Here is a 27772-nt window from a genome sequence, read left to right as displayed (position 1 = left end):
TTTACCAATGTTGTACCAGAACTGGGAAAGAATCAGATGCAAGAAATAGGGGGGAATATGGAACCAAGAACCAAGACCAGGATTGGGCAGTTCACAGGAGTCTGGAGGAGCTCTGCTCTGGCTTGAGAAGGAAGTATGGTGGTTGGCATTTTCTGCTAGGCATATGACAGCAGCCAGAGTCCAGGGGAGCAAACCTACTTAAGGCTGAGGCTCCGCCTAGAATGGGCAGCTGGTTCCAAGAAGGGCCTTTACCTCCTCTCACTGTGCTGTGGCTAAGAGACCCGTGCTCCGCTACCCCCACCCCATTCCAGCAGGGAGGAGGGATCATGTTATCTATCCTGTGCTCTAAATATTCATCCTGTTCCCTGTCTTTGCTTACAAAATTCCTTCTACCTAAAATAAATATCCAAGGCTTGCAGGGCACTGTGCTAAGCACTTCATGGACATCAAGAGGCATTAGTGTTGCCTCTGTTTTACAAACGAGGAAACTGAGGTTCAAAGAGGTGAAGTGACTTGCCCAAGGTCACAGAGTTTGTGGTAGAATCAGGACCCAAGTTTAGCTGAATACAATTTCTAAGCTGTAATTCCCCATTAACTGTGATCTCTCCCTCAGTGACTTCCCACCGTGTTTTATCTTCTCTCTCCATTCCATCTCCCTAGGAATTTTTCTACCTGAGAAAAAGGCTTTTATTCACCTTGTGAAGTTTTCAGCATGGTGTTATGCGGCAGAGAACCACTAGGTGACACCAGAGGACCAGAACCCTGATTTTCTGCAGGCCAGCAGTTGGACTCTCCCAGAGAGGGAGGAATGGGTGGGAAAGGGGGCGTGACCTTTTCTTCTTGACCCAAGTCCACATCTCCTTCCCATCAGAATTGCAGAGAAAGGATCAGGGATTGGAGGATTAGGGATTAGAGGTCCGAGTATTGTAAACTGGAGTGGCACAGGCCTCAAGTCTAAGAATTCACTACGAGGAATTTCCCTGGTGGCTCAGTGGTTAAGAATCCGCCTGCGGATTCAGGGACACAGGTCCGAGCCCTGGTCCAGGAAGATCCTACATGTCGCGGAGAAACTAAGCCCGTGCGCCACAACAACTGAGCCTGCGCTCTAGAGCCCGTGAGCCACAACTACTGAAGCCTGAGTGCCACAAATACTGGAGCCCGCACGCCTAGAGCCGGTGCTCCCAACGAGAGAAACCACCGCAATGAGAAGCCCGCGCACCGCAATGAAGAGTAGCCCCCGCTCTCTGCAACTAGAGAAAGTCCTCGCGCAGCAACGAAGACCCAACGCAGCCAAAAATAAATACACAAACAAATAAATAAATACATAAATAAATTTTTAAAAAAGAAGGGCTAGGAGCAGCAAAATAAAAGCTATGGCAGGCGTGCGGTGGGGCTGGATTTCATTCCACTCCTTGCTCTGTCATCCACGTTTGTGCAGAGCTCAAATTGCACAGCCATACACGGTGATCTTAGTGGAAAAAGGAGGAAATGCATATTACTGGTACCTACCATAACCAGAAACGGGGAAACCCAGCTGAGCATCCTTGGGGAAATCACTTCATTCCTCTAAGCCTCAGTCTTCTTTTCATAAAATGGGAATAATCAAGGGACCCACCTCATCGAGGGGTTGTGAGGACTTAACAACCAAATGCACATAATACACTAGTACAATATTTGTCATATAGCAAGTGCTCAATATGTATTATTATAATATATAATTATATTATAATAATACAGATATATAAATGATAAATGTTCCTAATAAATAGTAGTTTTTAGCTATCCTTTTTATGATTTTGTCACTTAATTAATTCCTCACACTATAGGCCTGACACATAGTAAGTAGGTCCGTGGGAAATAATAGTGGAAAAAAATTTTTTTAATGAATTTCAGTCATGTGCTCTGGGCTAATCCAGGTTGTAGAGGCTGGGGAGACTTTCTGGAGGGGGAGTCTTTAAGGACCAGCTAAGGATAACCACACCCTCTATAGTACACAGAACAGTGCCTGGGTATAGAAAAAATGTGCAGCGAATATTTTAGAAAGAAGGAAGGGAAAGAGGATGAATGGAAGGAAGGAAATGAGGGAGGAAGAGCAAAAAGAAAGAAAAGCTCAAGGAAATTTTTTGGTTGAGCTAAGCATATCTGAGAAGGAACTACAAATAGGATCCCTAGCAAAATCCTTATTAGAGAGTTGACATCAATATACCCTTGGCCCTCGTAGTCCTCCAAATTTCCTATAACACAGCCTACAGCACGCTTTTTTTTTATCTGAACCCCCAACCCCCAAGTGTGAGCTCTGTGAAGTGTCTACCTTGTTCAAAGTTATATCTACCCAGTATAAAGCAGGTGTTCCCTGAATAGTTGTTAAATTCCTAAATTGGGCTGAGTTCCAGTTCTGGTAACAGTGGAGGAAGTTGTCAAAATATTCAACAAAAGAACTGAATTATGGAACAGGAAAGTGACCAAAAGCAGGCATAAACTGAAGGAGGATTCAGCATTTAAAATAAGGGAGCCACGCTAGATGTGGATTTTCTGCCAAAGGTATTTCTCAATTTTCACAGCACAGGGGATCTAAAATTCAAACAGAAATCCAGAATCCTATCGGTGTGCTGAATCAGAGGACAGAGTTCAGAGTTGCCACAGTGCCTAAAAATTTAGGGGAAAACCCCAGAAACAAAAGAGCCAAAAGGAGGGATGGCCAAAAATTTGTACATAAACTGCCTTCTAAACCTTGGCTAACTTCTGAATTGCACATGCACAAACAAGACTCCAAGTACCCCACGGAGAAATCCATAATGAAGGATGAGAGAACTGAGCAAAGATTTTAGCTGCTGTCCACTGCAAGAAAGACAGTTTGGAGTTTAAATTATGCCAGGTTAGAAATACTTGGTAAATACCCAGGATTCTATTAAAATCCCAGAAAGACCACAGCTTAGGAAAAACCTCTATATCCTATAACTAAGAGATATATCCTAGATCTAGGAGCAAAACCAAAAGTAGACTTACCTCAACAAAGAGTAAAAGCTAACATCCGTAGGTTCAGGATGATCCACCAGTAAGTTAACTGTTGGCTGAAAAATATTTTGACACTCTGACACTCTTCAGAGGAATATTTTAAAATTCAATCTCTATAGCACATCATTCATATCCAGTATATATATATATATATATATATATATATATATATATATATATATATGTAATGAAACCAAGAAAATGTGATTCATAGTCAAATAGAAAAATAAGTCAATAGAAACAGAGCCATACAGAAATAGAGACACAGATGTACAGAGCAAACACATGGACACCAAGGGGGGAAAGTGGCAGGGGTGTGTGGTGGGATGAACTGGGAGATTGGGATTGACACATATACACTAATATGCATGAAATAGATAACTAAGAAGAACCAGCTCTATAATAAATAAATAAAATTCAAAAAAAAGAGAAAGAAACAGAGCTATAGACAATCCAGATATTGGAATTAGCACCCAAGGACTTTAAAATAACCATGAAAATATACGTTTAATAGTCTACAAGAAAAGATGGATTTTATATTAGGTTAAAAAATGAGGAAGTTCAGGAGAGACTTGGAAACAGTAGAAAAGAACCAAATGGAAAGCCTAGAAATGAAAAATACAATATCTGAAATTTTAAAATGTATTGGATGTATTAATAGCAGATTTGACACAACTAAAGAAATAATCCATACATGTAAGACAAGATAATAGGAATCAAGCAGCCTGAATCATAGAGAAAAATAAAAGATTGGGAAAAAATAATCACAAACTTCATGACCTATGGGACACTATCGAAGGGTCCAATATATGTATAATTAGAGTTCCAGAAAGATTAGAGAGAGATTACGAGAAATAACAAATTTCTGAGGAAATATTGTTAACAAATTTCTAAATTTAATTAAAAAACAAAACAAAATGCAGCAGTCTATATTTACAGGAAGCTCAGAAACACAAAGTATGATAAGTACAAATCAAACCACATCAGAATACATAATAGTCAAACTATTGAAAACTTAAAAATAAAGAAATAACTTAAAAGTGGCCAGAGATTTTCAAAAAACATATTACATACAGGGAAACAACTATAAAAATGACAACTGAGTAGTCACTAGAAACAGTGGAGCCCAGATGACACTGGAACAATATCTTTAAAGTGCTAAAACAAAACAAACAAAACCCCCCCTGCAAATCTAGAATTCAAGGTCCAATGAAAATATATTTCAAAAAAGAAGACAAAATGAAGAAATTTCAGTTAGATTGAAGTTGAATTTGTCACCAAAGACCCAAATGTGTGAAATGATGTAGAAGGGACTTCAGCTTGAATGGAAATTATACAAAATGTCACTTTGGATTTACACAAAAAAAGGAAGAGCACTGGAAATGGTAAATATGTTGATAAACATGAAGTATATTATTTTTTACTTTCTAAATTCTTTAAAAGTCAGTGGGGGCTTCCTTGGTGGTGCAGTGATTAAGAATCCACCTGCCAATGCAGGGGACACGGGTTCGAGCCCTGGTCTGGGAAGATCCCACATGCCGCGGAGCAACAAAGCCCATGAGCCACAACTACTGAGCCCACGTGCCACAACTACTGAAGCCTGTGCTCCTAGAGTCCGTGCGCTGCAACAAGAGAAGCCACCGTGTTGAGAAGCCCATGCACCGCAGCAACGAGTAGCCCCTGCTCGTTGCAACTAGAGAAAAGCCCACACGCAGCAAGGAAGAACCAACACAGACAATAAATAAATAAATAAATAAATTTTAAAAAAGTCAGTGGACTTTTGGCGAGTGATGTCAGCAAGATGGTGCAATAGGAAGTCCAGACCTTGCTCCCCAACAAAGACACAGACTTAACAGCAATATACAGTTCAGAATGCCTTTATGAGAACTCAAGAAACCAGTTAGGAAGTCACGGTACCCCAGGCAAATGCAAAACCAAGAACAGCCATGTTGAAACAGTAATAGAAGATAGTACCTAAACTATTTGTGGAATTTAATTCTAAAAATACAAACGTTATAGGTTCTTATGAAGATAAAATATTTTTATTTCTCTTGGAAAAAAGGTCAATGGACTTCTTAAAGGGAAAATATAATAACAACATATTGTGGGGTTTATAACATATGAACAAGTAAAATATACAACAAAAACAGTACAATGAACAGGACGGGTGGCAATGAAATTATACTGTCGTAAGGTTCTTACATTATACATGAGGTGGTATAATATTACTTCTAAGTAGACTGTGATAAGATAGAGGTGCATATTGTAAATCCCCACAGCAATGACTAATAAAAGAATACAAAGAGATATCATTAAGATGCCAGTAGAGGGGCTTCCCTGGTGGTGCAGTGGTTAAGAATCCGCCTGCCAATGCAGGGGACATGGGTTCGAGCCCTGGTCTGGGAGGATCCCACATGCCACGGAGCAACTAAGCCCATGCGCCACAACTACTGAGCCTGCACTCTAGAGCCTGCAAGCCACAGCTACTGAGCTGGTGCGCCTAGAGCCCGTGCTCCACAACAAGAGAAGCCACCGCAATGAGAAGCCCGCGCACCACAATGAAGAGTAGCCCCCGCTCACGGCAAGCCCGCGGGCAGCAACAAAGACCCAACACAACCAAAAATAAAAAAAAAATAAATAAAAATTAAAAAAAAAATAAAATGCCAGTAGAGGAGATAAAATAAAATGCTAAAATATACTCAATTATACCAAAAGAAGACAGGAAAGAAGGGACCAAGAAACAAGAGAGAAGATAAAAGAAAATAACAAGTTGATAAAATTAAACCCAATCATGTCTATAATTACTTTAAATGTAGGTGGGCCACTCTAATTAAAAGGCAAAGATTATCAGGCTGGAAAACAAATCAAGACCCAACTATATACTGTTTACAAGAGGTGAAATTTAAATATAAAGACACAAAATGTTTAAAGTAAAATGATGAAGTAAGATGTCATGCAGGGGCTTCCCTGGTGGTGCAGTGGTTAAGAATCTGCCTGCCGATGCAGGGGACATAAGTTCGATCCCTGGTCCGGGAAGATCCCACATACCGCGGGGCAACTAAGCCCACGTGCCACAACCACTGAGCCTGTGCTCTAGAGCCTGCGAGCCACAACTACTGAGCCCATGTGCCGCAACTACTGAAGCCCGTGTGCCTACAGCCTGTGCTCCATAACAAGAGAAGCCACCGCAATGAGAAGCCTGAGCGTCGCAATGAAGAGTAGCTCCCACTTGCTGCAACTAGAGAAAGCCCACGCACAGCAATGAAGACGCAAAGCAGCCAAAAAAAAAAAAAAAAATGATGTCATGCAAACTCTAAACACATGAAAGCTGGAGTGACTATATTAATATCACACAAAATAGCCTTCAAGACGAGGAGTATTACCAAAGATAAAGTGGGTAATTTTATAATGATAAACAGATTAATTAATCAAGAATACATAACAATCCTAAATATCAACACACTTAATAGCAGAACTACAAACACAAAACAAAAATGGACAAAATGAAATTGAAAATTAGACAAATCTGCAATTGTAGCAGGAGGTTTTAACACCTCTTTTAAAATAATTGATAGAATTTATAGACCAACAAAAATGAGTAAGGATATAGAAAATTTGAACAACACTACCAGTCAACTTCGCCTAACTGGCATTTATAAAATCTTGAAAGCAGCAGTTGAAAAAACACTTACATTACTTCAAGGGAGGAAAAAGCAATGTGAATGCTGATTTCTCACCAGAAACCATGAAGTCCAGAAGGAAGTGGCACACTTTTCAAGTGCTGAAAGAAAAGACTATCAACCCCAAATCAGTGAAAATAAACTTCAGTAATGAAGGATAAATCTGGATATTGTCAGATAAAGGAAAATTAAAGGATTTGTTGCCAGCAGACTTACTGTAAAATAATAGCTAAAGGAAGTTGTCTAAACAAAGAAGAAAGAATTTTAAAAAATGAATCTAGGAACATCAAGAAGGAAAAAAAAACATGGTAAGCAAAAATATGGGTAAATACTTCTTTGAGGTTTCTAAGTTGTGTTTGGAGGTTGAAGCAAAAATTATAACACTTTTTGATGTGATTCTAAGTGTATGTAAAATAAATGTTTAAGATAATTATATTATAAATGCAGAAGAGTAAAAGGACATAAAGGGAGATAAGTTTTATACACTTCCCTCAAACTGATAAAATGGGATGTTATGTATCTATAACATAATATCTATATAGTTTTGCTATCAAAGTAATGCTAGCTTCATAAAATGAATTTAAAAGTGTTCTCTCTTATTTTCTGGAACAGACTGTTGAGTTCCATATTCTTGCTGATTTTCTGTCGAGTTGTTCTATCAGTTGTTGAGAGAGGGATGTTGAAGTCTTAAACTGTGCATTTGTCTGTTTCTCAATTCTATCAGTCTTTTAAATAACAGCTTTATTGAGACATAATTCACATATCATACAATTCATCTACTTAAAGCATATAATTTAATCATATCTAGTATCTTCTCAAAGTTGTACATAACAATCATCACCACGGTTAATTTTAGAACATTTTCATCATATCAAAAAAAGAAACTCTGTAACTATTAACAGTCACTCCCCATTTCTCCTCAACTACTTCCTTCCCTCAGCTCTAGGCAATCATCGATTACTTTCCACCTTTATAGATTTACCTATTAAGAACGTTTTGTATAAATAAAATAATAGAATATGTGGTCCTTTGTGATTGGCTTCCTTTACTTAGAATGTTTTCAAGGTTCGTTCATGTTGTAGCATGTACAATGCTACATGTATTTCTTTTTATTGACAAATAGTATTACATTGTATGTATATGTCACATTTTATTTATCCATTCATCAGTTGATGGCCACTGGGGTTGTTTCCACTTTTTGGCTACTGTGAATAATGCTACAATGGACATTTGTGTACAAGGAACTGCCAGGCTGTTTCCAAATCAGCAGTACCATTTTACATTCTTATTAGCAGTGTATGAGGGTTCCAATTTCTCCTCATCCTTGCTAACATTTTCATTACTTGACTTTTTTTTTTTTTTTTGCGGTACGCGGGCCTCTCACTGTTGTGGCCTCTCCCGTTGCAGAGCTCAGGTTCCGGACGCGCAGGCTCAGTGGCCATGGCTCACGGGCCCAGCCACTCTGCGGCATGTGGGATCTTCCCGGACCGGGGCACGAACCCATGTCCCCTGCATCGGCAGGCGGACTCTCAACCGCTGCGCCACCAGGGAAGTCCTACCTGATTTTTTATTATAACGGCCCCAGTGGGTGTGAAGTACTACCTCAATGTGGTTTTGATTTGCATTCCCCTAATGACTAATGATTCTGCATCCAGGCTCTGTGCATCCTTTGGGAGAGATGAGGCTGGAAGGGTGTAATGTCAATGTTTCCTTCTGATCTAGTACCTGGCTTCTTGGGCCACCATTTTCAGGTTTATTCTTGCAGAGGTAATTACTATGGTAGGTGGAAAGACAAGAGCAGACATTTGAGTTTCTATTTTGGCATTTTGAGGTAATCTTAAGCTTTTCTTCCTTAATAATGTGGTGAATTACATTAGTAGATTTTCTAATTTTAAACTCGGTATAAAACTAACTTGGTCATGATGTATCTTTTAATAGATTGCTATGTTCACTCTGCTAATATTTTAAATAGGATTTTTCCATCTGTGTTCATAAGACAGATTGGTCTCCAATATTCCTTTCTCTTACAGCCCACCACTGGTTTGCATATCAAGGTTATATTAGCCCCATAAAATGAGTTTGAGAGTGTTCTTATTTTTCCATTCTCTAAAAAGCTTGTAGAAGATTCAAATTAGATATTCCTTTGAAGTGTTTGATAGAGCTTGCTTTATTGATTTGTAAGAGTTCTTAGTATGTTATTCATATTAATTCTTTGTCTGATAATGTAGATGGTGAATATTTTCTCTCCATGTTTTAATTTTATCTAAACATTTTTGTTATAAAGACATTTTAGGGGGTTCCCTGGTGGCGCAGTGATTAAGAATCTGCCTGCCAATGCAGCGGACATGGGTTTGAGCCCTGGTCCAGGAAGATCCCACATGCTGCTGAGCAACTAAGCCCGTGTGCCACAACTACTGAGCCTGTGCTCTATAGCCCGTGAGTCACAACTAATGAGCCCGCGTGCCACAACTACTGAAGCCCACGTGCCTAGAGCCCATGCTCCGCAGCAAGAGAAGCCACTGCAATGAGAAGCCGGCTCACCACAAGGCAGGGTAGCCCCCGCTCGCCGCAACTAGAGAAAGCCCGTGCGTAGCAACGAAGACCCAACGCAGCCAAAAATTTTTAAAAATAAAATAAAATAAAAGACATTTAAAAAGTGTTATGAAGTCACATTTAAACATCTTTTCATGGTTTTGTCTATTGCTCAGGAAAGTTTTCCTTACTACAAAATTGGCATTTTTTTCTGAATATATATCCAATTGCTTCAAAATTTATTGACTGATCTACATTTTCCTCAATGATCTTAAAGTTAACCTTTATCATAAACTAAATATATAGACCTTTATCATAGAGTAAATATATGTGATAAGTGTGTGTATGTGTCTTCTCTCTTTCTCTCTTCTATCCTTGGGTTGATAAAACACTACTTGCTATAAAGTATGTTTTGATCTCTGGTGGGGAAAGATGTTTCTCATTTGCTTTTAAAATTTTTATTGGTTATTTTCGTGTCATTTCTCTCCTAGAATCTCTCTTTAGAATCAGTTTGTCAAATTTCATAAAAACTGCATTCCGATTTTGATTGGGATTGCGTGGAATTTACAGACTAAGTTGACATCTTTGCAACGCTGAGACTTCCTATCCAGGAATGTGGATATATGACTCTCCATTTATTCCCTGTTTCTTAACAGCTATATGAGATTGGCTGGAACCTCTGATCCGTGTCTTGTGTCTAAGATTTCTCTTGATCAGCTCCTGCTTTGAGCTTAGCTTCCACTGAATTGGTTCAGTTTATAAGCCCGAATGTGTTAGGGTGTACTTTCCAAAAGATGGCTGCTCAAATATATGTCCCATCCTCCATGCTTTTCTTCTTCTTCTTTTTTTTGGGGGGGGGTTGTTTTGTTTTTTTGGTTGTTGTTTGTTGTTGTTGGCTTAAACAACAGAAGTTTATTTTCTCACAATTCTGGAGGCTGGTAGTTCAAGATCAACGTGTTGGCAGGGTTGGTTTCTCCTGAGCTCTCTCTCCTTGTCTTACAAGTGGCTGCCTTGTCGCTGTGACTTCACACGGTCTTTCTTTTATGCATGTGCATTCCTCATGTCTCTGCTTCTTCCTACTGGTCTTGGAGGGTCTCCTGGGGGGGGGCCCTCTCTTGGGACATAAAAGCTGGTGGCGAACATACCTGGGAGTACTCACCCGAAGGCTGACATTTTGTTTGTGCCCCCAGGCTCTTCTTGAAATGTGACATTGACACTCATCCATCAAGAGTTGGGGGTCTCTGTTCCTTCCCCTTGAAACTGGGCAAACCTTTGTAATTGCCTGCACCAAAAGAATGTGGTGAAGTTGACACTGTGTGACTTCCAAGCCTGGGTCCTGGGAGGCAATTCTGCTTTAGTCTGGTATTGTCCTGCTCTCACTGAGCTGCTGTGTAAGAAGTTCAGCTACCTTGAAGCTGCCATGTGGGAGATACTTGTGGCAAGCTCACACAGGGATGAAGGAGAGAGCTGCGCAAGAAATTCCATTTGTTCCAGCCTATTGGAGGCTTCCCAGTACAAACACCAGACACATGAGTAAAGAAGCCTCTTGCTGACCCCAACTCCAGTCACCATCTGACTGCAAACTTATAATAGACCTCAAGTCAGAACCAATCAGCAGAGCCATTCTTGAATTCCCAATCCAAGAAATGGTTGTTTTAAGCCACTCAGTTTTTAGATAGTTTGTTATGCTGCAATAACCAATGAATACACTCATGTGTGCTGTCCAAATGTGAAGCTCATTCCCTTTTCACAGTCTCCAGACACACACACAAAAAACAACACTTACTCCTCAGAGGCTTTTGTGTGTTTAGTCTACAAAGAGAGGAAGAAATAAACAACATAAAACCAACAACTTTGGACATCCTATTTCTTAGACGTCCTTTACAAATAGTTCCGCTCACCCAGGCAGTGCCCATCAGCCCTCTCTCACCTCCTCCTCCTCTCATCTTACTTCCTACAAACTTCAAATTCTTCTTCACTCTGTTAGGCAGTGCAATTAAGTTCTCTCAAGCCCTTTCTCCCAAACTCAGCTCCAGGACCCCCTTTCAAAGCCCAAGGCCCTTTGCCAACATGCCCAATGGAGTTGAACTTTCCCAGGTTCCAGAGAGTATTCACCTTCACTATTTCAGCTAACCTGCTTGTGGTTGTCTTCCCCACATTGGGTGCAGGACTGGCACACAGAGAGTCCTCAATAAATCATAATGAAAGCAGAAATGTATCAGGCACCTACTATGTGCTGCTTGCTAGGGTAAGGACATCATATGCATCATCCCGTTCAGCCTTCACAAAAACCCTGTAAGATAGGGACTATTATTATTTCTTTTTACAGATGAGCAAACTGAGACTTCATACGGTTTTAGGTCCTGTGATGATACTCAGTGACACAGTCAGATTCCAAAGCAGTCTACCAACATTGCTTAAGTGAATGAAAGGGAAGGTAAGAAACTCTGGAGAGAGGCTATACTTGACAGGTTGGTTTTGGAAACTCTGGTAAATAAGGTGATGGTTGTTTCCATGATCATGGAGGAGCTCACTTGGAGGGAGAGAGCTGGCTAATCCCACAGACTCTGGTGCTTAAGGGAGCTGCAGAGAAGAAAAAGAAATAGAAGAAGGGCTGGATGGTGGACACCTGGACAGGGAAGACTTCAAGGATGGAATGAACGACCAAGGCAGACCCAGGTGCCAACAGCTTCATGACAGGAGGACTGAAGAGGGGTTAAGCCTCACTGGTGACCTCCAGCAGGGCCAGAAGCAGGGAGATGAGAGGAAGATGAGGAAGTTTATAAGTGCTAGTGAAGCCAGAGGGAGGAGGCAGAGTGGGTATTCACAGGATGGCTGATCCAGGAAGGGTCTTGGTATGTTTTAATACGGAAGAGGCCTCATTGATTGTATGTGGAGAGGGACGAGGTGGGTGGGGAGGGACAGAGCCTGCCCCAAGGTCTGCAGAACCTGAGGCGCCCTGGGCCTGGGCCCTGGCATAGAGCACCCAGGCCGGGGCTCGCAGGCAGAAGTGGCCGAAGACATGGCTCAGGGGATGGGACGCGGACTGTGGGTCGGGGGAAGGGGCTGGGTCCTGGAGATCTGGCTGGACAAGGACCTGGGAAGGCCCTCTGCTTCCTCAGAGAGAAACGGAGGCGTGGTCCCCGTCCGGCACCCCGGCGGCTCTTCGGATTACGCGGCCGGTGCCTCGGGGAAGCCCGAGGCGAGGATGGAGGGTGGGCGCTGGCGGCTGGAGGCGTCCGAGCGGGGCGGAGCTGGGCCGAGGGCGCCGGCCTCCCTCCCCGGGTCCTCTCAGGTGACAGACCCCCGCGGGCCCCCCGCCCCGCCCCGCCCCGCCGCATATTCAGGAGGCCGGACCCGCCCCGTCCGAGAGCAGCTAGCGCGGCCGCGCCGGGAGCCTCAGCGGTCGGTGCGTGCGTGGAGCCGGCACCCAGCCTCCTCGAGTCCGCCGCCCGCCATGGCCCCTGCGGCCGCCCGCCGCAGCCTCCTGGTTCTCCTGCAGGTGCTCGGGCTCGCCCTGGCGCAGATCGTAAGTCCCGCGCCGGGGTCCGGAGTGCGGGGTCTGGGTCCGGGGTTCAGGATCCCGCGGTCTAGTCAAGGGCTCCCTCTGCCTGACCCCCACCCTCTGCTGACACTCCCTAGCGCGACGGGCAGCTTCGGACAGTCCCGCGGCGCACGTCCCCTTAGGAGGGGCACAAACGGGGGGCGTCTCGGCACAGTGAAAGGAGCTGGAGGAGCCGGGGAGCCAGAGGGACCCTGTCCCGAGATGCTCGGCCCTGCCTGGGACGGGCAGCGTGCGGCGAGAGCTGGCGCCGGGTCCTGGCAGCCCGGAGAGCCCAGGTGGCGGGGGACACAATGGTGCCCATTCACGGGGCTCCGGATTCTCCGCCCCCGCCGCCTCCCAGGGGGCGCCGGCTCCAGCCAGACGCCGCTCTCGCTGGCTGCTGCCTCTCTGCCGGGCTCGCGCGCTCGCGTCTCACTTTCGAGGGCCGGCTGGGGGGAGGGGGCCTAACGGGACGCGGGCGCGGAGGGGCAGGGCCCGGGCGCCAGCCTGGCACTTCTCGGCCTGGGGAGGGCGCGGGCACCTGGCAGACGGGGGACCCCCACCCGAGTCGGGGGTGGCCCCGTAAGAGAGCCACCTAAGGGAGGACGGAGGAGCGGTGCTGCGAGAGGCGTGCTCTGAGTAGGAGAGAACAGGCTTCCCTTCCCTGGGTCCCCTCACGCCCCGTCTCTCTGCGCCTCCCCAGCTGTCCCGTCGGACTTTATCCGCACCAGGGGGAGGGGAAGGGGTACCTACTCACCTTCAGTATCTGTTGTTCACCTAAAAATAATGCGAGCAACCGTCCATTGAGGAGCGAGCGTCTCTAGGCACCATCTTCCTTACCATCGGTTATTTATTTGAGCCATCAGCATCTCCATCTGTTCCCACCCACGACAGCGCAAGGGCAACATGGTACAGTGGAAGGAGGTGGGCAGACCTAGGACGGAATTCTGGCTCCACCGCTTACTTCCGGTGATCACGGACCCCTTCATCTTTCTGAGCCTGTTTCCTCAACTGCAAACTGGGACTTGTTAGTTTCGGCCTCACAGTTCTAAGCATTCAAGAAGATAATATATGTAATGGTACACAATATCTGGTACACAGTGGGTTTTCAATAAACGGGGAGTTCGCGGCTCCCTGAGGAGCTCCCTTTCCTCAGGGTGGGGTACACTCCTGGATGCCCAGTTCCCTGCACTATCTGAGGGCTGCACCCCTGTATGTGTTTTCAGAGAGGTCCACCAGGAGAGCGGGGGCCCCCGGGCCCCCCGGGGCCACCGGGAGTGCCTGGATCCGACGGAATCGACGTGAGTCTCTAACTTGGGACGGGAAGGGGAGAGAGGCGGCGGACAAAGGGGAACTTTGTGAGCCCTGGGAGTGGGGGGCGGGGGGCGGGGCGGTGAGGTTGACGCCTGGAGATGCAGTGCCCCCTGTTGCCAGTAGGCGGCGCCAGCCTGCACCACAAGGAGACCGTTTGTTCTACAAAAACCTCAAACCAGCCTCGAGAGGAAGAGCCCCTCATAGCCGCCGGCGGACAAGGAGCTGCTGTTCCGTCTGCCCGCCACAGCTCACAGCGATTCCTTATCCCTCGCCCCCTCCTCCCTTCTTTTTTGGGGTGGGAGACACCCTGCCTCCTCGCCCTGCCCTCTGGCACGTCTGGATGCTTCTTCAGGGTAGCTTGGGAGCCTCGGCCAGACCGCTGACCAGCTAGGGCCAGACTCCGGTCTCTTCTCTTTGCATTTTTCTCCCCGATTTAGAACCAGCTGGTCTCGTTCCCTGCTCTCCCTACCACAGTGAGGGTTAAATACCACATTCTGGATGCTCCCCCAGGAGGTCAGCCTCATGTTTACCCATCTCGACAGCCTTCTATTCAACCTGGTGCCCCACCCTCCAAACACAGGGCGCAGGGTCCCTGCCAGGCTCTCTGGCCACCACAGGCTCTGAAATGCCTGGAAGCTTCTCTGGGGCTGAATGTGATTCCACAGCCCATGTCTGTCCTCCACCGAGGATCCTTTGTCACAGGGGGAGGAGGTCTTTCTTGCCTTGGTGACAGACTGAATCTGTCCCCTTGGTCCTTGTCCCTGCCCCATCTCGTTTTCCTGACCCCAACCCAGAAGGCCGCCACTGCCCCCTTCGCTTACCTCCCCTTCATGTTTTCCTAAAAACCCCACGTTTCTCCCCACACTTGCTCAAATCCAAGAGGCACCTGCTCTCCGAGGTAACTTGGAGCCAACAACCCTGTTCGCAGGTCTCCTAACTGGCCCCTTACCAACACTGGCATGACTAGAACCCACTCGCATGCTGTTATCACCCTGTCCAGCCTGCCTGGGATTGGTGTCAATCCACCTATGGTTTTCTTGAGGGAAAGGGAGCTATTTTCCTAAAAAGCACAAGGCTTGAGAGGACCCAGGACAGAAGAGAGGAGAGTGAGGAGAGGAGCATGTGGGACGGGCCAGCCGGGGCTTGTGTGCCCATCTGGGGGAGCACGAGCCATAGTGTGCTGTCTCAACAACTTGTATCTTACAGGGTGACAAGGGGCCCCCTGGGAAAGCTGGCCCTCCGGTGAGTGCTTTTTCCTCCTTGACCTCTGACCCTTCCAGGTCTTGCCCTCCTGTGTCTAATGTTTGCTCCACTTCTGTTTTCAAGGGACCTAAGGGAGAGCCTGGCAAAGCGGGGCCAGATGGGCCAGACGGCAAGCCCGGGATTGACGTGAGTACCTACCTGAGCGTCAGGTAGAGCAGGTTAGGGCTCCACTCACTGACTTCCAGAACCCAATTCTGGCATCTTCCCTGATCTGCTATTCGGAGCAAGATGGAGACTCTACAGCTGTGAGCCCCCCTCACCTTCATATGAGATCTTGACCTCACACCCACCCCAGGAGCACTGAATCACAAGCAAATGGGGGTCCAGACAGGGGTTCTGCTCATCAGCAGAATTTAGTCTCACATTTCTGGCCCCCAAGTATCAAACTGAATACTCTGGGCAGAGCTCTCCTTATGCTCCCTCTCCCTTCCTCTCCTTTTTCCTTCCCCACTCCACCCGTCCCAGCCCCAGGCACCACTCAGGAGAGAAACATTATTTGATTGATACCACAGAGTTCCCGGGGACCCCAAGGTCACAGGCTCCTGGACACAGCCAGGGGCAATGGGAAGTCTTCTTTTTGGGGCATACATTTGAGTCAGTCACTGAAAGATGGGAGGAAGAAGAGGCCCCCATGCGTTGCCTTTGCCCTGCTGGTGCAAGAGGTGCCCATTAGGGCTGTGACCAGCCACCAGGGCCATTCCAACTCGTCCACACCCTGCAAAGATTACAAAATATATTGCCTTCCACATCGGTTTTCATAGCCACCCAGAGAAGCAAGCATGATTATTAATCCATTTTGCAGATGAGAAAACTAAGGCTCAGAAAAAGTTGCCAAGGGCAGACATCAAGAAAATGGCTAATCCAGACCTATGTCTATCTAGGTTTTCTAGACTCCTAGACTGGAGGCATGAGGTCTGGGCTGACAAATCTTTGGGCCTTGGTTTCTCATCTTTCAAAAGACAATAATCGTCAAGGACTATGGTGGGGACTGGGGGAAGGGAAAGTGAGGTGTTGACGCCCTTAGGCCTTCACGGAGTGTGGTGAAAGGCAGCCTGGGCCCACCCAGGAGAGACCTCTGGACCCGCCCTGCCCCACGGGTCAGGGAGCAGGTTCGCCCCTCACGGATGTACCTTCTCTTTCTTCGCCAGGGTCTGACTGGAGCCAAGGGGGAGCCTGGTCCCATGGGGATCCCTGGAGTCAAGGTCAGTAGCCTGCTGGGGGCCTCAGCACGGGAAATCTAGCGCCAGAGTTTGGGAGGGGCTTCGGCAGACAGGAGCAGGGACCCAGGAGACCCCAGCCTCTGAGCCTCCCCCATTGCTCTTGCAGGGCCAGCCTGGGCTCCCAGGTCCCCCCGGCCTGCCGGTGAGTATAACTGGCAAGGGCTTTAAAGGACCCTTTGTGGGTAGGGGGACTTGTAAAAGGAGCCATGAACCTAATCTTTTCTTCTGTTCCAGGGCCCTGGCTTCGCCGGACCTCCTGTAAGTCTGCAGGGGTGGGGCGGAGTCCCTGGGACTCTCTGGGAAGGAGGGTACAGAGGGCTTCCAGGGGACTGACCCGCATGGGGAGGGGCCAGCGTGCCGCGGTGGTGTTGGAAATGGGCAGACTTGTCAGAGAACTCTGGGCGTATCCACTGGCTCTGAGATTCTCTGTCCCTTAAAGCCCTAATCTGTCAGCTTCTCTGGTGTTGGCTGCAAAGTGAAAGTAGGGAAGAGGGCTCTGGGTCCCTCTGTGCCAGGACTGGGCTGACCCTCTGAGGCATCCCAGCCACTGATGTCTCTGTCCCTAGGGACCAGCTGGACCTGTTGGCCTCCCTGGTGAGATGGGAATCACGGGCCCCAAGGTGAGCCCCAGCTACCCCTCTGCTCACTCTGCCTCCTGCCCTCTGCCTTCAAGCTGGCAAGCTGAGTATCTCTCCAGGATTTCCTGAGTCTGCCTCTGGCCACCAGGGAGCTCCTGCAGTTCTGGGGCAGAAACCCCTCCTGCTGAGCCCACCCTGTGGTAGGTCTTCCAGGGAGGCCAAGGGCTGGGGCCATCCCCCCGAAGATCAGGCCTTGATCTCCCCAAGAGCCCAGATCTCAGGAGGTGACCTGGAGGGCAGGGTGGACAGTGCAGTGGCAGGAACTGGAGGAGGGGGCAGGGGTGACCTAGGCAGGACTGGACAAGGGTATGATTTGGGCCCTTCTTGCTTCCAGGGGGATCCTGGACCAGAGGGACCAGCAGGGCCCCCGGGGCCCCCTGGGAAACCGGTAAGTGTCCTCAGACCTCCCACATGGCAGTGTGTGGCTGGGGAAGGACAAGAGTCCTTGGCGCAAGCCTGGGGTGGGGACAGTTTGCTTCAGGCTCCGTCTCCATACATCTTTTCTCAGGGCCGCCCAGGAACCATTCAGGGTCTGGAAGGCAGCGCGGACTTCCTGGTGAGAGGCGGGGTGGGGGAGGGGACGGGGCGGGGGCGGGGGCGGGGCTAATCCGGTGAAGGGGCGGGTCATCTTGAGAGGGGCGGGCAAGGAGATAGGTTCCTTCAGGAGGTAGGGTCAGAGGGAGATGGGGAGGGGCTGCAGCTGAGAGGTGCAGCCAGGTGCGGTGGGAGGGGGGATCGGAGCTGGCAAGGTGGGGAAGCACTGCCCAGTTGGCCTGGGACTGGCCAGTGACCACAGAGCCCTGCGGGATTTCCTTTCCAGTGTCCAACGAACTGTCCAGCGGGCGCAAAAGGGCCCCCGGGGCTGCAGGGAGTGAAGGTGAGCTCCTGGCCCAAGTTTTGGGGGACGGGGTGGGGGGGGCGGGGAGGGGACCTACTCTGAGCTCTCTCCTTCCCTGCAGGGGCATCCTGGCAAGCGCGGGCTTCTGGGAGATTCCGGCCGCCAGGGAAAGCCGGTGAGTGTGAGGGCTGAGGGCCCTGGGAGGGTGTGTGTGGAGAGGGGCCTACAGGAGCCTGCCCCCCATCCTTCTCCCTTCCCCTTCCCCTGTGGGGCTCTGGGGATAAAGCCTTGAGCTGGGAGGCAAGAGGCCTAGATTCTAGGTCAATGTGTCCCTGGGCAAGTCCGTTCTCCTTGCTGTGCTTCCATTTCCCCATCCGTCCGTCACATGGGACCGTATGGTTTCTAGGAGGGCTTCCTGTCTGCTTTTGCTGGGAAGAGGATGGTGTCTTTGGGTGTCTGTATGTTTGTCTCTCAATCTGTCTGCCTATCTGACTGCTCTTTCCTGCCCCTTAGGGTCCCAAGGGAGATGTGGGTGCCTCTGGAGAGCAAGGCATCCCTGGACCGCCGGTAAGGAACATTTTCCAAGGGCCCTCCTCACCTCTCCTGGGAGACCTTAGTGGAGTCATTCTCCTGCTCTGGGCTTTAACTTGTGAAAGAGACACTTGTGTCCAGCTGGTGTGTCTCTGGGTGCGGGCGGAGGGAGGCTGAGGCTGACTGTGAGAGACTGGGGGACAGGAACCAAGGCTGTCAGCCAGAAGACTCACCTGAGGCCCAGCTTCTGCACTGTCCCTTTTGAGTGACGCTGGCGAGTCTCTCCCGTCTCCGAGCATCAGTGACCATCCGTGATGGGGACTCCGTGCCTGCCTCAGAGAGGCACTGAGAAAACTGAGGTGGGGGGGTCAGGGAAGGTGTCACGAAGTGGGCCTTCTAGTGGCCATCGCTGTCATTCTTCTTTCTTGACAGGGTCCCCAGGGCGTCAGGGGCTACCCGGGCATGGCGGGACCCAAAGGAGAGATGGTGAGTGGGTCTGGGGTGTCCTGCAAGAGCTGCTGGAACCAGCCCCCTGGCCTCTGGGGTCCAGCCGGGACTGACCTGTGACCTCTGCTCTCCCCAGGGTCCTCACGGGTACAAAGGCATGGTGGGCTCCATCGGCGCCGCCGGGTCACCAGTGAGTCTGCTCCTGCTTCCGCCCCACCCACCTCCTCCAGACACACCTCCTAGGGCTGCGGAGGGCTGCGGCTCCCTCTGAGCCCTCATAACTTGCATTTCTGTTTGTCCTTCTTGCCAGGGTGAGGAAGGTCCTCAGGGGCCACCAGGCCGAGCTGGGGAGAAGGGTGACGTGGTGAGTCCTCAGGCACCCCTGTCCAGTCACAGCCCCTGGGGAGAAACGGGTGGACTCAGCTCCATCCAAGGCTCACGTGCATGCACAAACGTGTGTGTGTGTGCATACGTTATTCTGCGTGTCTGTGCGTGTGGGTGACTGATGTGAGGGAGGAACGTCTGTGCCCCGAGCCCAGCCAGCCCCAGCAGCCCCCTCCTCCAAGCTCAGCCTGTTGCTGATCAAATTCAGACTTTGGGAGAACCGTGTAATGCAGTCCCACGGTCACTGGGGCCAGACAATGAAATTCCAGGGAATCAGTCATGGGGCTAATGGGATTTGGTCCAGATCCCAGTTCTCTTAACTCTCTCTTTTTTTTTTTAAAGTAAAAGACTATCTCTTTTGAGCAGTTCTGAGTTTACAGAAAAATTGAGCAGAAAGTAAAGTTAGGGTTGTTTTCCTTTTTGTTAGTTTTTTTTTTTTTTTTTTTTTTTTTGCGGTACGCAGGCCCCTCACTGTTGTGGCCTCTCCCGTTGCGGAGCACAGGCTCCGGACGCGCAGGCTCAGCGGCCATGGCTCACGGGCCCAGCCGCTCCGCGGCATGTGGGATCTTCCTGGACCGGGGCACGAACCCGTGTCCTCTGCATCGGCAGGAGGACTCTCAACCACTGCGCCACCAGGGAAGCCCCTTTTTGTTAGTTTTTTATTGTGCAAGTTTTTTAACAAACGCAAAAGTAGGGAGAATAATATAGTGATCGCTTATGTACCTACCTCCCCAAATTAACCTTTTACCGCTCTCACTTCATCCATCCTCTTCTTCCTTTCTTTCCTTCACTTCATTGTTTTGCTCTGATATTTTCAAGCAAATTCTTAACATTACATCATGTTACCCACTTCTGAATGTATCTCTTACACATAAGGCTCTTTCCTCACATAACCACCATATCATTATCACACCAACAAAATTATCAATTATTCCTGAACATCATCTAATCATCAGCTTGTAGTCAGTTTTTCCCAGTGATCTCAAACATGTCTTTTCAGGGTTCTTGTTCAAATCAAGACCCCAAACCCAGTCCACACACTGTCTTTAGTTGTTGTGTTTCTTCACATCAGTGTCACTCAGGGCCTTGGTGGGTCTCAGGAGCGCGGGCTCCTCCCCTGTCCTGCTCCAGCCCAGCCTGCTTGGTGCTGACCTCTACTCCCTCCCGCTAGGTCCAGGGCAAACTCACACAACTAGGCCCCTCTCCTCCAGCCCCTGCACAGCATGGCCTGTGCCACAGGGACCCTGGGACCCAGAGGCCACTGTTCTCAGCTGTTCCCTTCTCTGAACAGCCAGACAGGAGTTCAGCCTCCTGCAGGTGATCTGATCTCTGTCTACTTTGCAGGGCAGCCAAGGTATCCGAGGACCCCAGGGAATAACAGGCCCGAAGGGAGCAACCGTAAGTGGACAGAGGGCGGGGTCCAGGCAGCTCTCCAAGCCCCCAGAGGAGGAGGAGCCTGGGATTCTAGACTAAACTCTGTTGCCGGTGGGCTGTCACCTCGGGAAATACTCTCTTTCTGCGCCTTAGTTTTTTCACATGTAAATAGGGTGGTGATGTAGGAGAGGTCCTGGGACACTCATCACCCACACAAGGGAAGGACTGTGGTCCATTCCATGAAATCCCTTCCCACTTCCACTCTCCCACCCCCAATTGGCTGGTGGGGCTTCCCAAGGTGACCTGACCCACTTCCTACACACAGGGACACGGGTGGGTGGCCTGACTGTAGGCATCTCCCCACTGTGAGTGTCCCTTCAACTTTCCTCCTGAGCAGGGCCCACCAGGCATTGATGGCAAGGACGGGACCCCAGGCACACCTGGCACGAAGGTAGGAGTGGGGACGGCTGGTGGGATTGGGGCAAGGGTCAGGGCCCTTTCCAGCTGAGGCTCTGAGTCCCATCACACTGAGCCTGGAGGCCTAGGAGCCTGGGATCCTCACACATGTCACGGACACATTCCTGGTTGCCTTGGGGCCTCAGTTTCCTGCCTCCACTCGGGTGGGAGACTCATCTGTGTCTCTGGTTCTGTCTCTTGCAGGGCAGTGCAGGACAGGTGGGGCGGCCAGGAAACCCGGGCCACCAGGGCCTAGTGGTGAGTATGGGGTGGAGCCATGGGGGCTGCCACACAGCAAGTTGCTTATCCTCCTCCAGGAGGCCAGGCACTCTGTGGCCCACCTCCCCAAGGTGGCGTGAGTGGCTGATGAGATGGAAGTCACACACCCAGGGCTCGTGCTCTAGTCCTTGTCCCCACCCAGCTCAGGCCTCCTCACCAAGTCTGGCCTGGCTTAGGCTTCGTCATTCGGACAGTTGCTCCGGCCTTCTCTTTGACCATTCCAACCGTCCATGTTGGCTAAGTGGAATCTGACCATTTCTCTGCTAAACACCTTCCGTGCTCCCCCTCCACTGCTGCCTCCAGGAAAGCCATTCTGTCCAGTCACTCAATAGAGTTACTGAGGTACAGTAAGTGGCAGGGAAAGTTACGAACAGGACAGCTACACTCCTCGTCCTCACAGCTCATCTTAGCATCTAAGGACCACCCTGATCTGAGCCCAGCCTACCCCTCTGCCTCATCAGCCACTGCCTCTCTTCATCCTCTCCCTTCTCAACATGGCCTTGGCTTTTCTGCCTCCACACATTCAAGCCTTACTGGTCCCTCTGCTTGGAATGCCCTTCCCATCTCTCTGTGCCTTCTCACCGTCAGGCCCACCTCCATCCCACACCTTCTGGGAACCCCCATCCCTCCCTGCCAGGGGTACTGAGGCAGAGGCCTGCTAACATGTCCATGTGCAGACTGTGTTCCTGTGTGCACTCACATGTGGCCCTCTTCTCCCCATGGGCCACAGGCACTTGTAGGCAGGCCCTTCTGTACCCACCTCCTCTCTCACCAGGGATTCGCGGCTAGGCACAGTCAAGTTCATGGCTGGGCCTTCTGCTGTTCAGCTTCCATAAGGCAGGGGAGGAATCCGGGAGGCAAAGCAGTAGGTGCACAGGGCTCCCCCTGCCAGGGGAGAAACTGACATCAGCTTCCTTCTACAGGGTGTGCCCGGCCAGCCTGGGACAAAAGGAGGCCCTGGAGACAAGGTAAGAGGGCAGAGTTCGCTTCATCTGAGCAAGCGAGCCTGGGGGCAGGGACCAGGGACGCGGCTTAAAGACTGCAAGGCCCAGTCCTCAGCCCAAGCTCAGAGACTTGGCCTGGACACAAGTCCCTTGGGCCTAACCACTTCCCTCCTGTCACCTCCCTCCCACCCTCATCCTGGCTAGAGGAGACAGAATGGCATGGCTGCATATCTAGATGAGAAACAGGAAGATCAGTGGAGTCCAGAGGACCTCACCAAGAACCCTCTCCTCTCCCCAGCTCATTTGGTTCCAGAGTCCTTTTAAGGTTCCCTGGGCTTCTCCGAGGCCAAGGGCCTGACTGGGCTACACAGACTGACCTCAGAACTGTTTTCCTGCAGGGTGAGCCAGGCCGGCAAGGCTTCCCAGGAGTCTCTGGTTCCCCCGGGAAGGAGGTGAGTGTCCCCTCTTCTGACACAAGGCCTCTTGCTTTGCTCCCTTCCCCTGCTCCCCCAGGCCTGAGAACCCTGCATGCATTGTATGAGGCCTGAGTGAGACTGTGAGGTGGAGCCCTAGCCTAGGGGTGCCCTCGGTGCCAGTCGAGCCTCCGCCACTGACGCAGGGAAGCTCTCTTCTCTCTCTGGGCCCCGGTTTCCCTGTGTACAATGCAGAGAGGGTGGGAGCTGCTTCTGTCCTGGGGTAGGACCTCTCCAGATGGCCCAACTGACTGGGGCTGAGAATCCAGCAGGAAGTCATTCATTCATTCATTCATTCCATAAACATTCACCAAATATCTGCAACCCGCTAGACGCTGAGATAGACAGTCTCCTACTCACGTGGAGCTTACAGTTTCGTGGGAGAGACAGACATTAAATTAAATAAATGATCGCATGATGACTACAACTGTATAGGGTCCTATGAAGGAAAAGTGCAGGGACCGGAAGAAGAGGAGGTGAAGGAAGTCTTCCTGATGAAGCAAATTAGCTGAGCCCCAAGGGTGGGTAGGGGCTGCCAGGTGTGGAAGGGAGGGATCCTCCAGGCTATTGCTCACCTCTGATTTCTCTGTCCCCCAGGGAGAGCCAGGGCCTCGAGGAGAAATCGGTCCCCAGGGCATCATGGGGCAGAAGGTAAGTGCCTGGCAGAGTGGCCCCTCCCTGGGGGCCTCTGCAGCAGCTGGCACTGCTGGACCCAGGATCTGGGTCCTCTCAAGGCTCCAGTACCTGCCCAGTCCTGCCCAGCCTGCATGAGGCCTCCGAGTCAGGGCCTCAGTTTGCTGGTCTGAAGTGGAGCCAAGGACCTCCACGGTGGTGACAGCAGGAATGGAGGGCACCCTGACCACGCAGCGTCTGGGATCTGGCAGGGAGAGGCTGCCACTGCTGATAGCCGGGATGTGACCTTCACTTTCCATTTCAGGGTGACCACGGTGAGAGGGGGCCAGTGGGACAGCCAGGCCCTCAAGGCCGACAGGTAAGTGCAGGGTGGCTGAGATGGGCATGGGGAGCATGTGTGGGCACCTCATCTGACTTATTCCTCTGGTTTCTTTTCTCCTCAGGGCCCCAAGGGGGAACAGGGTCCCCCCGGAATTCCAGGGCCCCAAGGCTTGCCAGGCATCAAGGGAGACAAGGTACCAAATGGGGCTGGAAAATACCAGGGAAAGACGCCTTAAGACTCTGGGGGAGGAGTCGGTGGAGGGCAGTGAGATCCTTGAGCACCGCAAATCTTCGTGGAAAAAGTACTACCTGTGGGTCCCAAGGGACCCCGGGGTTGGGGGGCGGTGCGAGGCGGAGCTGCAGAGGGGAGTGTGGCCAGGAGCCGGGGTTGGGGGGACCCTGTGGACCCAGCCTCCCCTGGACCCGAGCTCACCAAGCCCCGGACTCCCCGCTTTCTCCAGGGCTTCCCAGGGAAGACCGGGCCCCGCGGCGGAGTGGTGAGTGCCAGCATGTCCCCTTCCCCCGCCGTCTGGGCATCACGAGTCGGGGCGGGGGACGCGGGTGTCACAGGCCAGCACAGCCGCCCCGCCTCTGCTCCCACGCCACGCGGGGCCACCGCGGTCTGACTCGGTCTCAATCTGCAGGGCGACCCGGGGGTGGCTGGCCTCCCAGGAGAGAAAGGCGAGAAGGTGAGCCGGCTGCGGGGGGGCGGCGGGCGGGCCCTGGGACCCCACCGCCTCGTGACTGCGCTTCCTTGTGCTTGCAGGGCGAGTCTGGCGAGCCGGGGCCCAAGGGACAGGTGAGTCCTGCAGCCGCGACACCACCTTCCCCCTCTCCCGCCACCCCCTTCCCTCGGCGCCGCTGGGGACCAGGACCGCGGCTCCCCAGGCTTCCCTCCCCCCCATCCCATCCTTCCCCGACCCCGACCCCCGCTGCCCACAGCGCGTGCGTCCTCTGACCCCGGCTCTGCCCCGACCCCTCTCGGCAGCAAGGAGTCCGCGGAGAAGCCGGCTATCCGGGCCCCAGCGGGGATGCAGGCGCCCCGGGGGTGCAGGGCTACCCCGGGCTCCCGGGCCCTCGAGGACTGGCTGGAAACCGAGGCTTGCCCGGACAGCCCGGGAGGCAGGGCGTGGCGGTAAGTTGGCCTCCGGGGGAGGAGGAGTCTCTTTGGAAGGCCATCTCTTTGGGTTGCTGTTTATCGCCCCAAAGGCTGGGAATTACCAGAGGAAGCTGGCTTCCCTGAGGCTGGTTCCAAACCTCAGGGTCAGAGAGGATGGGTGTGGGTGCAGGAGGGATTTCAGTCAGATGCTGAAACTACTTCAGGTGAGAAAACGGGAACAGGAGGGGGTCATCGCGCTGGAGCGGTCAGCCCTGGCAGCCAGGGGCTTCTTCCTGAAAGACCTCCTCTGCTTTCAGGGTCGAGATGCCAGTGACCAGCACATCGAGGATGTGGTGCTGAAGATGCTGCAAGGTGAGGGGCCGGGGGCCAACAACTCCTCACAAGTCAGGGCATCGCCATCCTTCAGGAGCCTCTTGAAGTGGCCTTGCTGGAGAGTCTGGAGTCAGGGGCAGCCATTCCAGCTCTGCCTCCAAGGGGCTGGGGACCTTACCTACATCCCTGCCCTCTCAGGACCTTTGACATCCGTGCAACAGCCTGAGGAAGGTGGAGGTTAACCCCCAGGCTGTTCTGTGTGCACACGTAGGGACCAGGGGCCAGGGGCCAGGATGCTCTGCCTTCCCCAGTTTTACTGAGCTGACACCCATCTTACAGACTTCTCTGTCTCCCTCCCTCCCTCCAGAGCAACTGGCAGAGATGGCTGTGAGTGCCAAGCGGGAGGCTCTGGGTGCGACCGGGATGATGGGTCTCCCAGGACCCCCTGGGCCTCCTGGGTACCCAGGCAAACAGGGACCCATTGGGCACCCTGGCCCTCGGGGCATTCCTGGCATCGTGGGAGCCGTGGGTCAGATTGGCAACACCGGACCCAAGGGTGAGTGCTATTCTGTGGTGGCCAGGGGATGAGGGTTTGGCCAAGACCAGCCCCTGGGGGGGTCTCAGTTACTGAGTTGATTGCCCTGTCTCCTGTTTTACCTTTCATCATTCCCCTTCCCAGGATGAGGTATAGACACTTTCACCCATTTCTCCCACATGTGACTCCTGGGCTTGCTTTTTCAGTAGCAAATTGATAGAAATGAATGTACTGTTTTACAGATTGGGTTTTTGGGGGGTTTTGTTTGTTCTAAATTTACTTAGTGGTACTCCATAAACCTCCTTCCACGTCTGTAAAAGTGGGGAGGCAGATTAACAAAATACTAAAGGCAAGCTCGAGTCACAAGACAGGTGTGAGTCCAGACTCTACCACTTTCTCATTGTGGCTCCTGAACAAGTTACTTGTTTATCTTCCTGGGCCTTAGATTTATCATCTGTAAAATGGGGATATTAATAGCAAGAACCTCATAGTTGTCATGAAGATTACACTTATAGGTAACTTACATAGAGTTGGCACAGAGTAAATGCCAACTATTGTTATTATTAGACACTTTCCTGTAAAGAACTTTATCAGCTGTATAGTCTTCCATCCTTTGGACTTGCCTTTATTTAATCAGTTCTGCAGTCATTTCCAACCTTCCCCTATTATAAACTAGCACAAAACAAATAATTGTTGTGTGTGAAATAGAAATTAAGTAGCAAGCCAAGTAGAAAAAAAGCATTTTCCTATTCTGAAAAACTAAGGCTTGATTCTTTCTCTGCAGGAAAACGTGGAGAGAAGGGTGATAGGGGAGAAGTTGGACGAGGGCATCCCGGGATGCCTGGGCCCCCAGGGATCCCAGGTAAGATCTTGGCACTGCCCAGTGGCAGTTGTGTCCCTCGGCTCTGGGATTAATGACCCAAAGACAACTGGGTCTCTTCCATGGAGGCCTCATGCTCAGCCAACTCAGTCCCACACATCCGATCTTTGATACTTTTGGAGCACCCAGGAGCCTCTGGGTGGAGTCTGGCTGAGAACTGGGCAGCTGGGATTCTGAGGACTTCCTGGGTTGCACAAAAATCTGCTTCATGGAGGGAAAGGAAGGGGCATATGCTCCCCAGGGTCACTGATTGGGAGTTGGGAGGAAAGGACAATCAGAACCTCTGTGTCTGTGGCAGAGTCCCTTCTTTCTGTGGTGTCCTTGGCTTCATTTTCCCCACCTGAAAAATGAGACAGGAATTCTAAAGCTGAGACAGGAGTAGGCCTTGATGTCTTGACCTTCTCCCTCTCACAGGACTGCCTGGCCGGCCTGGCCAGGCAATCAACGGCAAAGATGGAGATCGAGGGATCCCAGGGGCCCCAGGAGAGGCAGGCCGACCTGGCCTGCCAGGCCCCATGGGGCTGCCAGGCTTCTGTGAACCTGCGGCCTGCCTTGGAGCCTCAGCCTACACGTCTGCACGCCTCACAGAGCCTGGATCCATCAAGGGGCCATGAGCATCAGGCCAAGACAGAGCCCAGTGGGCATCCTGGGGGGAAAGGACTAGGTGCCCTCTGGGTGGACATGCATCCCATTCCTCTGCCCAGGAAACTAGCTTTCCTGGGACCTTTGTCTGGGACCCAGGAGTCCTGAGGAAAAGGAAATTCTAAAACATGGGGGAAGGGAAGGGAGGACATCGGAGTGAAAAGGTGAGGCTAACAGACAGGGCAAGTGGCACCGGAGAGTGCACGGTCCAGAGGATGGGGTGGCTTTCCTTCCCAGAGCACCGCTCAGATGTCACCAAAACAAATGTCTCCTTAATTTGCACCATCCTCCACTGGCCATCTTGTCCTTGGGGCAAGTGGACTGACGCCTTTGCTGGTTCCTGATTCCATTTTCACCCCCTGGGCTTACTGGGTGACTGCCCAGAGGTGGCCATCCT

General features: G+C 50.9%; 1 protein-coding gene across 1 annotated transcript; it reads left to right on the top strand.

Moving 5' to 3' along the window:
- Positions 1-12684: 12684 nt before the first annotated feature.
- Positions 12685-27347, top strand: COL9A2 (collagen type IX alpha 2 chain; the record flags this gene model as incomplete). The annotated part of the gene is made up of 32 exons (XM_079697590.1): positions 12685-12756; positions 13998-14072; positions 15292-15327; positions 15412-15474; positions 16497-16550; positions 16675-16710; positions 16803-16826; positions 17135-17188; positions 17541-17594; positions 17715-17762; positions 18027-18083; positions 18166-18219; positions 18558-18611; positions 19008-19061; positions 19159-19212; positions 19333-19386; positions 20751-20804; positions 21178-21231; positions 21441-21494; positions 22439-22483; positions 22858-22911; positions 23530-23583; positions 23870-23923; positions 24009-24080; positions 24348-24383; positions 24531-24575; positions 24653-24685; positions 24875-25021; positions 25303-25357; positions 25686-25874; positions 26638-26715; positions 27148-27347. The coding sequence occupies 32 exons, from the start codon at positions 12685-12687 to the stop codon at positions 27345-27347; spliced, it is 2067 nt and encodes a 688-aa protein (XP_079553716.1).
- Between the last annotated feature and the right edge of the window lie 425 nt (positions 27348-27772).

The sequence above is a fragment of the Hyperoodon ampullatus genome (assembly GCF_949752795.1).
Source record: "Hyperoodon ampullatus genome assembly, chromosome: 2".
NCBI lineage: Eukaryota > Metazoa > Chordata > Mammalia > Artiodactyla > Ziphiidae > Hyperoodon > Hyperoodon ampullatus.
This window is presented reverse-complemented; position numbering and strand designations above follow the sequence as displayed.